This window comes from Nasonia vitripennis, chromosome 3, assembly GCF_009193385.2.
Source record: "Nasonia vitripennis strain AsymCx chromosome 3, Nvit_psr_1.1, whole genome shotgun sequence".
Lineage (NCBI taxonomy): Eukaryota > Metazoa > Arthropoda > Insecta > Hymenoptera > Pteromalidae > Nasonia > Nasonia vitripennis.
The window spans coordinates 7,966,241-7,980,505 of record NC_045759.1 but is presented as its reverse complement, the minus strand read 5'-3'; the positions used below and the strand labels follow the sequence as shown (position 1 = coordinate 7,980,505).

Genomic DNA, 14,265 nt, shown 5'->3' with positions numbered 1-14,265 from the left:
AGCCGCGGCCACCGACTGCAGGAGGAGAGAGAGAGAGAGAGGGAGGGAGGAAGCCTTCTCTCACAGCAACCAAGGGGCTTGTACACGACACCGGCGATCATTGGTCCGAAAACCGCTGCTGACTGCACAATTATATATATATATATATATCAAACCAAGAGCCAAGTGCAACGCGCGAGGCCACCTTTGGTTACAACAATGTCGCGTGTCGTCCGGAGTATCGTCGTCCTGTTGGCGCTTGCCCTAGCCGGGGCCAGTATCCAGAAGAAGACCAGCTGGGTCGACAGGCTCGATGAGGACAACTGGGATCGCATGCTCACGGGCGAATGGATGGTCGAATTGTAAGCCTTTTATCCTCGTATACTTATTATTCCTTTATGCACCTCCTACGTCTTTTTTTATCACGCGAAGGAATAGTTTTCCCTTTTTTCCTTTTCCCTACCGCTGAACCGACGTGAAAATCGAGTCGTACATTGGGCTCTGGAGAAGGTACGCGGACGGCAGGTTAATAGCAATTGTTTACATTCGGAATACCGTTATTTTTAGATCGGAATTTTCACAGAGTTCGCCCGGCTTCCATCGGCTAATTGCAAAATTGGGAATGCTAATTGATATGCTAATCTCTTGTGCGTGAGCCTGGCTGAATTCCATACGGTTTATGAGTTCGCGATTGTGGATTATTCTTCAAGAGGTTTCGGCCTGTTGGGGGGTTACTCTCTTTTAAAACTTGAGCAAATAATTCCAAGCTTGTGTAACGCAAGCGGAAAAATTTTGCACCGCCGAAATATCGCGTTATCGTGCTCCAAATGTATGCTTCTTTGGAACGCAGATAATACCACCGCTTGGGCAAACGAGTATTTTATCAAATATTTAGTGCCTTTAAGAATTTTCATTTCATCGGCTGTGAAAAATACAGTCACATAATATTATACCTTTAATTTTTAGCTACGCACCATGGTGTCCAGCCTGCAAGGCCCTCGAAGAGATATGGGAAAGCCTTGCTTTCCAGAAGAAAGAACTGGGTATCAATGTTGGTAAGGTGGACGTGACTGATGCCCCTGGACTCAGTGGACGCTTTATGGTCACTGCACTGCCAACAATTTACCAGTCAGTATCTATCTTTAGAATTTTTAGAACTTTCATCATATAGCCGCAATTCTAAATATTCTTTTATATTTTTAGCGTGAAAGATGGAGTTTTCAGACAATACAAAAGCCCAAGAGACAAAGACTCCCTAGTTGAATTTGTCACCAAGAAAACATGGCAGAAGGTGGATCCGGTATCAAGCTGGAAGAGTCCGACGTCAATTCAAATGTCCATCATCAGTCAATTTTTCAGAATATCACAAGTACTGAGGGTATGCATCTTGGTTCTGATACTATTTTTAACCCAATTTGCAATTTTTAATTGTTGAACTTGACATTAGGGGATCCATAACAAATTGATGGAAGACTTTGGCCTGCCAACTTGGGGAAGTTATCTGATATTTGCTATTGCAACAATAGTTTTGGGAGCTATTTTGGGCTTGGTAAGTATTTAATTTATGAAACGTTTTCATCTGGAACGTTTTATTAATTATTCATTTTATTCTAGTTGATTGTTTGCATCATCGATTTCATCTACCCACCAAAGGACCTGATGTACCAGGTAAAAAAGAAACAAAAAGGAGACAGTGGTGGTTTCATGACTGAAAAAAGTACGGGCGACGACGAACTGATGGATGGAGTCAAGGACGACCTTGTCGATGAAGATGGCAGCGATTCAGAAGAGAAATCGGAAAACGACAAGACCGACAAGGAAAGTAAATCTTCACCGAACAGCCCTAATGTCCGCAAGCGCAGGGCACGCAAGGCTGATTAGAGAAGGTTTTTCGGAAAAAAATCGTTAAACCGAATTGCGCAAAATTTGCACTTTTTATTCTGAATAATTAATTTCTTATTGAAATTGCGTGAATTTTCGGGGAGGAGAAAATTTTTTATAACTTACTGACGCTCTAACGCGTTTTTAATCATCTCTTGCTGGTAAAATAATTAACGTAAACGCGCGACTCTAAACTAATAACAGAGAACAATAAAAAGCAGGTTTAATTTTTTAATTTCTAATTTAGCTACCACAGCTCATTGTCCAATGTTCAAGTCAATTGTGGATTTTACTATTTAATCATACTAGTTGATCGTTTTAATTCAATTTTTGCAAGAGTTTTTTAGTATCGAAACTTCAACGTCGATTTGAATTACAAACGAACAAAAACTTGACTTTAGCCTTACAATAATAGATGGGGCATTACCTATAACATCAGTGTGTCTGTCTTTTGCGTTGATATTATTTTCGCCTTATGCACTATCATTTTATCATGCGCAGAGCTTGAAATAAGCAGCGAGGCGAAATAGTTTCTATTTGTACATAAACAATTATCCATCGAAATGATTTGTCAGTCGCGATAATAACTCTATTCCAACACAAACAAGTCGCTGATACAGCGACGAGAACTTTTTCGACTTTTCAAAAGCACAAACGAGCGCATAAATAACGTGCATTTCTCCGTTTTCAACTCGTTGAGTCTTCCATCGTTCGAATCGCACAAAGCTTTAATCAATGCGCACCGGCAGCGGCCGGGCAATAATAATTCGTGCATGAATTAACCAAGACTCACTATAAGAATTTGTAATAGATGAGAAACGCGTAAATTGCTTGCACCGCACAATTGTTTACCACGAACATGTTCAAGTCGGCGCGCAATTTATAAAAAAAAAACGTTCCTCAAACAACATTCCTGTCTCAAAATAAGCTGACATTCTCATTTACACACAAGGAACATTAATGCTAAGGGTTGTACTATATGCAGAATAGATAAAGAAACAATGTATAACTTTGACTGCCTATTAATAAACATATTTAAGTAAATCTTGCGTTGATTTGTAATCCTCCTGCGTTTGTACAAGTAAACCAGTGTCTTTTTATACATAAATGAAAACGCGCTGTGAATCATCTTGCCTGTACTCGCCCATTTTGTATTTTTTTTTACCACCAACGAAATCGAAATTGAAGTTTATTTGATTTTTTTCATTCGATCACGTGTATCCGCACCAACCGGCCCTCAGTTTGAAATTATACACCCACTCGTGATCTGAGAACACGTGCTCGTGGCCAACTCCACGTGGTCGATTCGCGATTCTCTGTCCGTCGTGATATTCTTTGAACAGCTTTTCCAACAACCAAAATTCGAGCTCAGTCTCAATATCTACATTTGAAAGCAGCATTGTAAAATCGTCGCCTACATTATAATATACCGGTCTACGACGTAGTACGTTTCGGAGCACGTGCTTTCAGTTCCATTATTACCAAGTGCAACGCACATGGTTGATCGCTGAAAACGTGACCCTTTTCAACAATCAACGTACCCGTGATTCTCATTTCCCGTCAGTACAGGTGCGCAGCCGACAATATACGTCCAACCTGCAGAGACTATAGCAGGACGATTTTGCAAAATCGGAGCGCACGTGCGCGCAATCGAACAGCTGAAATTTCGAAGCAGCCGTCGAGTGCATAAAAAAAAGTGCTACTCAACTTCAAATCCGAGCTTACTTTATAAAATAAAACCTCGACGACTTGGTGAAAAAATAAAGTAGCCACGTGCATCGCCGACAGCTCGTATAAGCCTCCGCGCACACAGCAGCGGTCGCTGATCTACGTAAGTATATGTGCCATACGTCGTGCGATGCCATGGCTCGGCCGCATATCGTGCGACGACTCTAGAGCGAGAGAGTGGGGGCGAGGAGGAGGGAAAGGAAGAGGAGAGAGGAGAGAGAGAGAGAGAGAGAGAGAGACTCTGCGACGTAACACGTGTTGAGGTCGTCTCTGTCGCTCCGTGGGGGCTGCGCTCTAGCCCTCTCAGTCTTAGCTCGGCGCGCATTGGCTGGCTCTTTCTCCGAGAGTTGGAGAGCGCGTTGAGTCGGGTTCATTCGTGCTGGCTCGTGCAGCCAGAGAGCAGTATAGTAGTGCGTTTATTTAACGAGGACGGGGACGTAGTGTGTGCAGCTTTCCTCCTAATTTCGTCGCGTTTCGTTCTTGTACATAGTAGACGTATATTATCAGGCTTTGGTTTCTTCTTCTCGTCCCCCTCGGAGTCTAAAAGTAAGGATTACATCGTTATCGTTATGTGCATGCTACGGCGAGAATATAACAGTATAGGAGTACTTACTCGGCGATCGGAACGATTGACTGCGGGATCCGTACGGGACTGTGCTGTGTGTGGTGCGAGATTGAGAAAGGCGTAATATAGCTATATAGAGGAACGAGTATGCGAGCAGGCACGTCTTGGTACCGAGCACGACAGAGAGAATGAGCTGGCGAAATTGTTATGCGTGCGGTCTATTGTTTTTTTCGTCTTCTTTTCCCTCTTCTCTTTCTCTCTCGCTCTCGTAATATTTCGAGAGGCCCCTGCTACACTTTTTTCCACAGCTATATACTCCGCTGCTGCCAAGTGTGCGCGTGGCTCTTATCTCTTGTCGACGGTCTGTCTGTTTCTCTCTCTCTCTCTTTCTCTCCGATGTCTGCATATCGCATGTGTGTGTCTGGGTGACCGAGGGAAACGTTCCCGACGAGAACGACGGATATGAAATGAATTCTTCCATAACCTCGCGGCCGACGTCCTCGTCGCTCACTCTCTTGTACCCTCTCTCAACTTGGATTCTCCGTATGCCTGTCGCTCTCTCTCTCTCTCTCCCCGCATATATATCATATATGTACGCGCTATATACTTAACCTCATTAGCCCGAATCAACATATTGTTGGGCACGATTATCACGCTTATTGATATTTCTCGACGCGGAAGCCTGTCCGCGATGCGAGAGTCTACGGGCACGAGGTGCACTGTCTGGATTTCTCCGATAGCCTTCTAGAGAGTCGAGCTATGCTTGTCTATTGGAGAGCAGCATATTGGGCTCTTTCGTCGTTCCAGTTTTTCCATTGCATTTTTCGCGCAGCGTCGAGGCTTTTTGCAATGTCGTGCCATTGCGACTGCTTACTAACTATATACTGACTGTCCAGATGTCCGAGCTGACAGTCGATGTTTATTGACATATTGTCGTGATTTTGCAAACTTCCGAATCTTCTATAGGTGATCATTGTTTTGGAGCTGAGTTTGTTTTTCTGACTGTGCTCCAAAATTCATACAACAAGAAAAAAGACTATCTTTTTTTATTACTTATTATTAATATTTCTATAATGTCAAGGTCTTGGAAACACGTTGGTTGGCTTTTATTCTAGCTCTGTATTCTTAAGATTAATATTAACATTGAGAGCTTTTTGGAGAAAATTTTTTCTAACAACAGCTGTTCTTGTTTGATAAGACCAAAATTCATCAGTAGATTTGGAAAGTTTTTTTTATCGTTTAATTGGAATGGTTGAACAAATCCATATGTTCACCCAAATATGTCTATTAGAAGAAAGCAAATTGTTTTACACTTGTTCCGTGGAAACTACTACTAGATAACTAAATTTGATTGTAATTGTTGCAGATAATTTCATCACCTTGGAATCAAAGGTTTCAACAAACAATTTGTTCTCTCCTCAACAATCAAAGTGGAACGTATCATCCTGCATTGCATAAAATATAGCACATTAGCACTGCATTATTCAGTAAACTTAGGGAAGGCTGTACAGGTGCTTGAGAGCTCTATGTGCTCCAAATCGATTCAGCTTGAAGATAAAACCATTTTAAAAAGAGCTATCTTAGGATATTCCAATCACAAGAATTTGTTAAAACGCAAGCTTGCCAGACAACACGGGCAACATGCGCAACGAGATTACAGCAGCGGTGCTGTTCTTAGTGCAGCTGATAGAAAAAAGCGAAAAATTTAGTCCTGATCAGCTAGACTGCTTTCAACAACGACTGGTAGAATTACTGATGGAACGCTTCAAGAATCATTGGTTCCCTGACAAACCTTTTAAAGGTAATTCACTAAGTTTTTAAATGCACTAAAATTTATATTTAAAAAACGGATTAAATTTAATGTTTGTAAAATAGATATCATTATGTAATTTTATGAAATTATTTGTAATCCTGCATTACAAGATACTCTTATCTTGATAACAGTAGATTTTTGATATTGTATTCAGGAAAAGCGAAAGAAAAAATTTTTAATAAGTATGAATACAATAATTTTATTAAAAATAACATGTATGCTTTGCCTTAGGTCAAGGATATCGTTGTATACGTGTTAATGGACATAATCGAAGAGATGCTACAATAGAAAGAGCTGCAAATGCTGCAGGGGTTCGATATGAAGATCTATCACTGCCAGTTGAGTTAACATTATGGGTTGATCCTAAGGAAGTTTGCTGCCGATTCGGAGAAAGTAAAGGCTCATATTGTACATTAGCTTCATTTGATGATAAAGAAAACAAAGTCCCTCTTATAATGCAACGCATTGAAAAGATAGAAAAAGATGAAAAACAGGTGAACAACGAGGTAATGCATTGCAATTCAATCTTTATTGAACTAATTATAACGTATCGTTAGAAATTAAACTCTTAAATATTTTAATATTTGTAATTTTAGTTTGTAAAAGATTACTTTTTTTTATAGAAACCTGCTTCAACTCCTGTGACTGTTACTCCACAACAAAAATCTAAGCCACTGGGTTCAGCTAATCAAAATCTATCAAATTCAAATAACACTAACAATAATAACAGCAACAATAGCAGCAATTCCAACAATAACAGTAGCAGCAACAATAACAACAACAGCAGCAGCAGTAGCAACAATAATAACAGTAATGGACCCAACAATAAGCGGCGCAACTTGAACAGCCCAAGGCTGCATTTGAACCGAAATCGTTGGTTCAACCATTCATTCATGGGCTATGGCCCACACCCGATGAGTCAGCCCTGGTACAACGTGATGCCGCCTCACTTTCTTGGCGGTCCCTCGCCGCCCCCTTTCATTGGTCACAGAGCCAGCAAGTGGATTCACTCGTCCTCATATCCGACCGGGCCCTCGCGTTTCCATCACTGGTCTCCTAAGGCAACTCTCAAAGTGTAAACGAAATACATAACGCATTAATCGCCTACTACAATCTAATCTACTACTATTACGTCGCACGTCACCTGGATAGAGGTAAACGGTAAAGCTTTACTAATTGTTAATTACTACATTTTTATATTATATTGATGATTAGAAAGAACAGTAGCAAAATACTGACTGTCCCTCAATCATACAGTAACTATATTATGTTTTAAGACATAGGCACTACAGATCATTTTATTTTATTTGTGTATTGCACAATTACTTACATACACAATCAGTACATATTTCAATAATGAAATAATTTACTTTGTTAAACTCATGAAATATTTTAATATTTTACATTATTAAGTATATTAATGCAATTGTTGGTTTTTGGTACTAACATACGCCACTTAGAATTTCTTTTTTTTTTCAATGAATCCAAAAACATTTTCATTAACACGTTCTATCCAGGGCACGTCGAAATCTGTTTCTTAATTTTCTAAGAGGTAAAGGAAAAATACGAGTATATATGATTATTAAAATTGACTGATTTGCGGAAGCAACCTCCATTCAAAACGAATTCGAAACGAAAACGACTTTCGTTCTTGATGTCAAAATGCGAATACAGATTGTATCAAATTTTAATTATTAGTTTATTTTCAAAGAAATAATTACTAAATAACTTGGTACATTATCCAAGTTGATTTTTGAAATGTTAACAAAGTCAAATTACATTTCAACCATATGAACGTTATTTTTTACATATACGAATTATGTATCTTTTAGTTATTTTTGTCATTCAGTAAAAGTTGGCAGAAATATCAATGTTGTCGTCCAAATTGAATAATCTTATAATTGTTTTTCTTCTTTTTTAGAGAAATCTTTTTCATATAAAATATGTTGATAAAATTTTTAAATTTTACTCTTCAAAGGGTTAGATGATTTATGTTAAATATTGATAAGATAGGTTTATGGTGATTTTTTTTAAATGTCAAATTCGTTCCAGTATATATAAATTTTTTTATATTTTTGTCATCAGTTATGTTTTACATACACCAAGAGAAAATTGGATAATGTATATTAATTTAATCGTGTAAAGATCAATAATTATTTTAAAAATAAGAATGTAAATATCCTCATTTTGATTATGATGAAACAGAGGTTTAAAAAAAATTACTATAGCTCTAACTTAAATTAAAAAATAATAATAACAACAGATAAAACGTTATTATTAAATATACTAAGATAAGTTTTTTGTTCTGATAATACAAAATTTCTTACGTATAGATTATACAAAAATTTGTAATTACATTTACGTATTGTGTCTGTTATCTTATATTGTTAAAGAATACTGTGTCATAACTCTTGACCCTTTAAGACTACTTAAATTAGAAAACAGATTTCTCTACTTTTATATTGAATGGCAACGAAGTCAAATGATCAATTACGTATAGGAAATCCATGCTCGAGTTGCAATCGAGGCTTGCATTTCTTAATTCTCATACATAATTAAGAATGTTGTATTATTGTACGTTATATATTATAAATATATAAATAGTTTGATGAAACGTGATGAACTCCGAATGCAAAGTTGCTTTAGAAGCAATTTATTAGTGAAATTTGTACAGAGTTTATTGTGAAACGCTTATGCTGGATAAAGTATCCTACAGTATAGTAAGGCTTCGAAAGTGTTTTAGTCAATTGCGAATAGAGGCAGTATTGATTGTTAAAAAAAAAATAAAATATGTATCAAGATTTATTCAAACATTTACCTGACTGCGTGCGAGATATGGTACAACGATGTGCAATTAAAAAACGTGGACTGCAACTCCAAAAAATGTACAAAACGATATGATACATGTTTAATGGATTCTAAAAATCGTGATAACTGATTTTTTGAGTTCTGTTACAGAAAAATGAAGAATTAACTTCAACAATACGAAATAGTTCGTTGCAATCAAATCTTAAGTTGTTAAAAAGTTCAAAGTTTATCATCATTGAGAGTATAATATTATAAACTTTAATTTCAAATGGCCTATCTTGCCGTTATGTTTAAGACTGCTATTGGCTGATCTTAGATCTCATGATAAAGCAACGAGTCGAATATCGTATTTTGTCTAATCACTGATAATATAAACGAGAAAAGATACAAAAAATAAGAATGAAACATATTTTTATTTTCCCATAAGTTTTCACATCACTGGCTCACGATTCTTATACTTTCAAGCATAGGAAGTATATTAATTGCACTATTTACGAAAGAAAAGGGAAACTAACACTTGTCGTCGCGATTGAGAATTATATAATAAGTTTTACAATGATAAATGTAGACGATAAACTTGGCGTAATTACAATCAAAAAATCAAAGTGTATATCTGACTGGCCGTTATACAATGATTACTTCTATATTGTGTTATTTTTGTTATTCATTACAAGTCTTAATTTTGAAATGACTAAAGAAAAGTATGCAGGGCTACGTTATATCTTTACACAATGTAATATATTGTTAATTTTAAACACCGTTTTCCCACTGCCATTATGCATATTGACAAAATAAAGTGTAAATAATCGAATGGCGCGAAGCGAAGCAAAAGAAGTTACAAAAGACGGGAGAAACGGCGTGTAAATCTCGAACGTGATTACGCGAAGCGTTAAAAAAGCGATAATATTACACGATTTCATAATTTTGTAAATTTTTTACATTTAAAACAAATCGGACACCTATTTATATAGCGAACAGGCAAAAAAGGCGATATGATATCGAAACAACCAAACATTTGCGAATGGTTTCGTTGAATCAAACTGACGATTATGAAATTTCGCATAATAACTGTAAGAGTAATACTAATAATAGAAATAATATAACTGTCGTAATAATAGTTATAATACCACGTATAACAATTATAATAGTTAAGTTAGAAGATATTTATCGTCAAGACTTCTAAAAATAAGTTTGACTCAACGAACTCGATTATGCAGATATTGAATAGTGTTCAGCAATAGCTTTCTAGCACATAAAAGAAATCACCTATACCAATGTGCGATTTTACAATTATATATAATAAAACGTCAGCGGCAAGCGGTATTTGAATCTTGTACCATCTCTCTTAGCTTTGAGATGTTAATTTATATGTATATGTATATTAATAGGCGAATCTTAAAGATAGTCTATAGTCAAGTGTCAAAAATCTTTAGTTTTTAGACAATTTTTATAGTTTTCATGGCTTTTTAACGATCATGAACTACTTTTTTTACGCGAATCTTATCTATTTTTATAACAAAAGCAAAATCTTTCTTGGTATAACAATGGCATAACTTAAAATCGTTATTCGCTTTAATTTAAATTAAATCAAACCGTTTCATTTTGTAAATTATACGAGGTACTTACCCTTTGAAGAGAAAAAATCAATCGTTTAGTTTTAAACGATTCGTATGTAATACTATAAAAATAGTTTAATGGTTTTTGAAAAACTATAAAAACACATGAATATTATGTGAAAGGTTTAGATTTTAAGAGTCGATTAAGAATAATGACTTTTGATTATAGGCGAATCTTTTTAAGCGACACATCACGAGCGCTTGCAAAAGATGATTATTAGGAAAATACGCAGAGAATAGTGGTAAAAAATTTTGCGAGCGCAGATGCGAGAACGTAATAGTCTATAAAGCAAGATTGCATTCGGACCCGATGTCCTTTCATTCGTATGCATTATATATATATATAAAATGATACATGTATATTACATATGCGCTACATTGTGTGTTGTTGGTGAATGCACTGTACTTGCATCGGTTTGCATAGTCTGTCGAGAACAGAAAAATTCAACATCTTTCACGTGTAAACGTCGCCAGTTGAGTCAATAATGGAGCACAAGCATTTTCTTCTCTTTCCTATAATCAATTGTGAGTCCGCTCTGTCCCGGTAATCGAGTGCAAGTTGTAAATGGCAATTTAAACTTGAAATCAACGATCGTTAATTAGTTAGTGGAACCTAGTTAATGTAAAGAGTGGATATGAATTGCTAGTTACACTTGTACTTGATCATATCAAGTAGTTGTATTTGCTCACAAAAAAGTTGAGCTTGTGTCAGATAAAATAATACGTTTCGTTTGTAATCTTCGTGTTTAATGATAAAATTGAAAGCTTGAATTTTTTCACCTGATTCGTAAAGACGTATGTATACGCATTTGTTAATTAACTATACTATACTATATTAAGATACAAACGAGAATTTTTTGCGGAATAAAATGCTATATGTAAAAATGACTGACTCTGGTGCGGTCGGAACAAGTTCACTCACACGAGCTTTCATCAGTCGAATTGTTTTTCTGCCACTTTATGCGAGAAAATCAAGTCACGCTTAGCTTAGATTCAATTTTTATCGCGTAGTAGTTAATAAATAACAAATTACTACATACAGAGGTGTTCAGCTATTAGTTGGGATTTATGGTACTCGGAAGCCTGTTCTTTCCTTATTAATCTTACAATTCTTAATATCTTTTTTTTTTGCCAATATTCTAATGGGATTATAGTGTATGTACGTTTTACAGACACATATGTAGTCATACAAGGTAGTGCAATTAAAGATTTTAACACTGTTGTTATAAAGCGTTTAATGTCACATTGAAAGTATAAATTACCTTTCGCAAATTTCTTTGTTGCATATATGGGTACGTAGATCTGGTATAAGAGAAATTTATGTATACTTTGTATGAAAATTAATTCATTGTGTATTTTTATAAAAGACTATGCATCGGAGTACTAATGTAACACGTGTATATTATTAATGTTGGATAGCCACTATGAATTATGTAAAACTGCTAAACTCTGGAAGTAGAACTTGGACACAATTTTATTAAATTTATATAGCTTATTTGATACGCATCTCGACGATATGTCGTACCATTTTCGGGATGTTTATATTTTTTCGTTGAGCCGAGAATTTGCAATCACTTCTGAATTCGGAGAAAAAATATGTGCATGTTTGCATTTGCATATCACTCCCATAAAATTCGAATGTGTTACTACTATATTTACCGTTATTATTGTTATAATTATTTGAATGTCAATAACATTTTGTATCTATTTAGATATCTATCACCTCATACAAATATAATCAAACTGCAGATTCAATAAATAGTTTTGCAAATTGAAAAAAATACCTTGTAAATGTTGAATCCTCACCTCTAACGCCCAAGTTAATAATTCGAGAACATACAAAAAAATTATTTTTTATTTTAAAAAACTAGGTTGCACAAGTATGTACATACACATATGAAATTGTAGGATAATATATGATAAATCTGTAAACTCTTGGTGAAAAATTTCGATTTCTTATTTTTATTTTTTATAATTAATTAATCTGTAATCTTCTTTTACTGCTAACTTGAATTTCATTTAATCACTCGTATGTAAAAATCATTATGGATATTATATCATCGCCTATAATATCATTTGATTCTGAAAGAAAGTAAATATACAATATGAATGTTTTAATTAAAAAATACTAGAAACAATATATTTCCATATATTTTACCATCAGTGCTCATGGGGTCTATTCCAAAATAATAATCGTCTTCTTTGCCAAAAGCTCCAAGAAATGGAATTTCAGGGAATATTTTTTTTACATCTTCCATAAACCCACCATTATTATCATCATCGTTATCATCATCATCATGATCAATTACTGGAGCAGTTACAAGACCTATGCTATTTTTTTTTAATTGTATTCTATCTTTAAAATTGGTCAGTCTTTCTATAAATTCATTTTTGGTAGAGTGAGTACTTATCACAGTAGACCAAGATTCGAAATTTGGTCCTGAAAGGTTTAAACCAACAATTCTTGTTTCATTCTCTGTGACATTTTGACTACTTTTTTCGTACTTGCTACTAGCAAATATTCTATCTGATGTCGCAAATCCCCATAGTGTGTAAGAATTTGGTGGAAAGCTGAAAATAAAAATATTTTGATTATCAATCATAAAATTATAAAAATCATGACAAAAAAAATATAAAATTTTAATTTTACGAGGATTTGATTAAATTTTCCAAAGTAGTCATTTCATTTTCATCCAACAATTCATCATGATTTGCCGCAAATATAATGAGGGTGGACTTGGTATTTGAATTAGTAGGTCGAAGCTCAAGAATCATGTCATTAATTATGTCTTTACCCTTTAGTAAATAAGCTGATTCAAATACGCATGATTGTTTAATGCTTAATTGTTCATTCATGGGTAAAGATAAACTTAAAGTTCCTGCAGGACTGTATCCATCCATAATTTTAGAACCTATGAGTAAAGGGCAGCTATGTATTACATCCGAGTTCATTGTTGCTTCAAAAGCTCCAACAACTATTAGATTATTTGGTAACTGTTTCCTGTAAGTTTGAAAAGCTGAAATGTTTGTAATTATATAAATGTCCACTTAATGATTAATTCCATTTTCTTTTATTATTCAAATAATTGATTGTTTACTTACTGTCATATTCTAATTGAATATCATCGACATCGTGATTGGTACCAGGGAATAAAATGGTGACTTTAGGTTTGTTATTCAGAATTTTAGAAACGTGAAAAGAAGGATCGCTCAACTCTTTACTATGCAAATATGGTAGAACCATAAAATGATGATGAAGCCTTTTATCCAGCTCTCGCTCAACTTCCATATTCCATGATCTTTCATGACAAACAGATAGTAAATTGATTAAATAAATAAAAATTTTTAAATACAACAAAATTATTTGGATCCTTACTTGCAAACTTGTGCTACATGACACAAATCATACATATTCAAATACTGACATACATTGTTCATGAGATGTTGGAGAACATATTCTCCATTTAATTCATCTATGTCTATTTTATTATTTGTGCTTGCTTTATTATTTGGAGGATCAGCTGCAAGTCTTGCTTTTTTTGAAACACTTGAACTATTTTCCATTTTTATGACTATAGTGACAGTTGAGCTGGACCTAGATGAATTATATTTCGATTAAAGTAAAATAATATTTCATTATAATCGAATACATGTCAAACAACCATCATACTCAACAATTATCCTTAATAAGTACTGCACTTGGTTTTAAATCAGTTTCATTAATCATCTGTGTACTTTAGATAAAGCATAGATTTTCGAGTAAACTATAAACATAACCTATACTTATAAGATATTGTTTGTTTTGATGCGCAACAAGTTGGGACTTGAAAAGCTACTCTCTTTCCGCTTATATATAACTGATTAGACGCGAGATT

At 34.9% G+C, this 14,265-nt stretch overlaps 3 protein-coding genes across 6 annotated transcripts; 2 read left to right on the top strand and 1 right to left on the bottom strand.

Moving 5' to 3' along the window:
* The first annotated feature begins 33 nt into the window (after positions 1-33).
* On the top strand, positions 34-2,904 carry LOC100122126 (thioredoxin-related transmembrane protein 1). The gene is made up of 5 exons (XM_001605674.6): positions 34-341; positions 946-1,107; positions 1,183-1,357; positions 1,427-1,528; positions 1,594-2,904. The coding sequence occupies exons 1-5, from the start codon at positions 199-201 to the stop codon at positions 1,858-1,860; spliced, it is 849 nt and encodes a 282-aa protein (XP_001605724.1). The 5' UTR covers positions 34-198; the 3' UTR covers positions 1,861-2,904.
* Positions 2,905-3,852: 948 nt separating this feature from the next.
* Positions 3,853-12,123, top strand: LOC100122135 (maternal B9.10 protein). 2 transcript variants are annotated; one of them, XM_001605686.6, is made up of 4 exons: positions 3,853-4,134; positions 5,520-5,954; positions 6,198-6,472; positions 6,590-12,123. In XM_001605686.6, the coding sequence occupies exons 2-4, from the start codon at positions 5,795-5,797 to the stop codon at positions 7,043-7,045; spliced, it is 891 nt and encodes a 296-aa protein (XP_001605736.1). In that variant the 5' UTR covers positions 3,853-4,134; positions 5,520-5,794; the 3' UTR covers positions 7,046-12,123. The 2 variants fall into 2 exon arrangements, with proteins under 2 accessions (XP_001605736.1, XP_008213511.1); XM_008215289.4 differs by lacking the exon at positions 3,853-4,134 and adding an exon at positions 4,210-5,119 and having other exon boundaries at positions 6,590-9,168.
* On the bottom strand, positions 11,948-14,249 carry LOC100122153. Of its 3 annotated transcripts, none has more exons than XM_016984085.3 (6): positions 14,061-14,249; positions 13,767-13,985; positions 13,493-13,689; positions 13,041-13,407; positions 12,549-12,961; positions 11,948-12,472 (listed from the first exon to the last, which is right to left on the bottom strand). In XM_016984085.3, exons 2-6 carry the CDS (start codon positions 13,952-13,954, stop codon positions 12,414-12,416), a joined length of 1,224 nt encoding a protein of 407 aa, XP_016839574.1. In that variant the 5' UTR covers positions 13,955-13,985; positions 14,061-14,249; the 3' UTR covers positions 11,948-12,413. The 3 variants fall into 3 exon arrangements, with proteins under 3 accessions (XP_016839574.1, XP_016839576.1, XP_016839575.1); XM_016984087.2 differs by having other exon boundaries at positions 12,228-12,472; positions 14,066-14,244; XM_016984086.3 differs by having other exon boundaries at positions 12,228-12,472; positions 14,053-14,238.
* Between the last annotated feature and the right edge of the window lie 16 nt (positions 14,250-14,265).

Bases quoted from the DNA above. Each gene is read 5' to 3' on its own strand.
- LOC100122153 (XM_016984085.3), bottom strand. From the start codon at position 13,954: ATGGAAAATAGTTCAAGTGTTTCAAAAAAAGCAAGACTTGCAGCTGAT. The intron at 12,962-13,040 runs GTAAAATTAAAA...TTTTATTTTCAG, and splicing joins GAAAATTTAATCAAATCCTC to CTTTCCACCAAATTCTTACA. The intron at 12,473-12,548 runs GTAAAATATATG...ACTTTCTTTCAG, and splicing joins AGACCCCATGAGCACTGATG to AATCAAATGATATTATAGGC.
- LOC100122135 (XM_001605686.6), top strand. From the start codon at position 5,795: ATGCGCAACGAGATTACAGCAGCGGTGCTGTTCTTAGTGCAGCTGATA. The intron at 5,955-6,197 runs GTAATTCACTAA...GCTTTGCCTTAG, and splicing joins CCCTGACAAACCTTTTAAAG to GTCAAGGATATCGTTGTATA. The intron at 6,473-6,589 runs GTAATGCATTGC...TTTTTTTTATAG, and splicing joins AAAAACAGGTGAACAACGAG to AAACCTGCTTCAACTCCTGT.
- LOC100122126 (XM_001605674.6), top strand. From the start codon at position 199: ATGTCGCGTGTCGTCCGGAGTATCGTCGTCCTGTTGGCGCTTGCCCTA. The intron at 1,358-1,426 runs GTATGCATCTTG...ACTTGACATTAG, and splicing joins GAATATCACAAGTACTGAGG to GGGATCCATAACAAATTGAT. The intron at 1,529-1,593 runs GTAAGTATTTAA...ATTTTATTCTAG, and splicing joins TGGGAGCTATTTTGGGCTTG to TTGATTGTTTGCATCATCGA.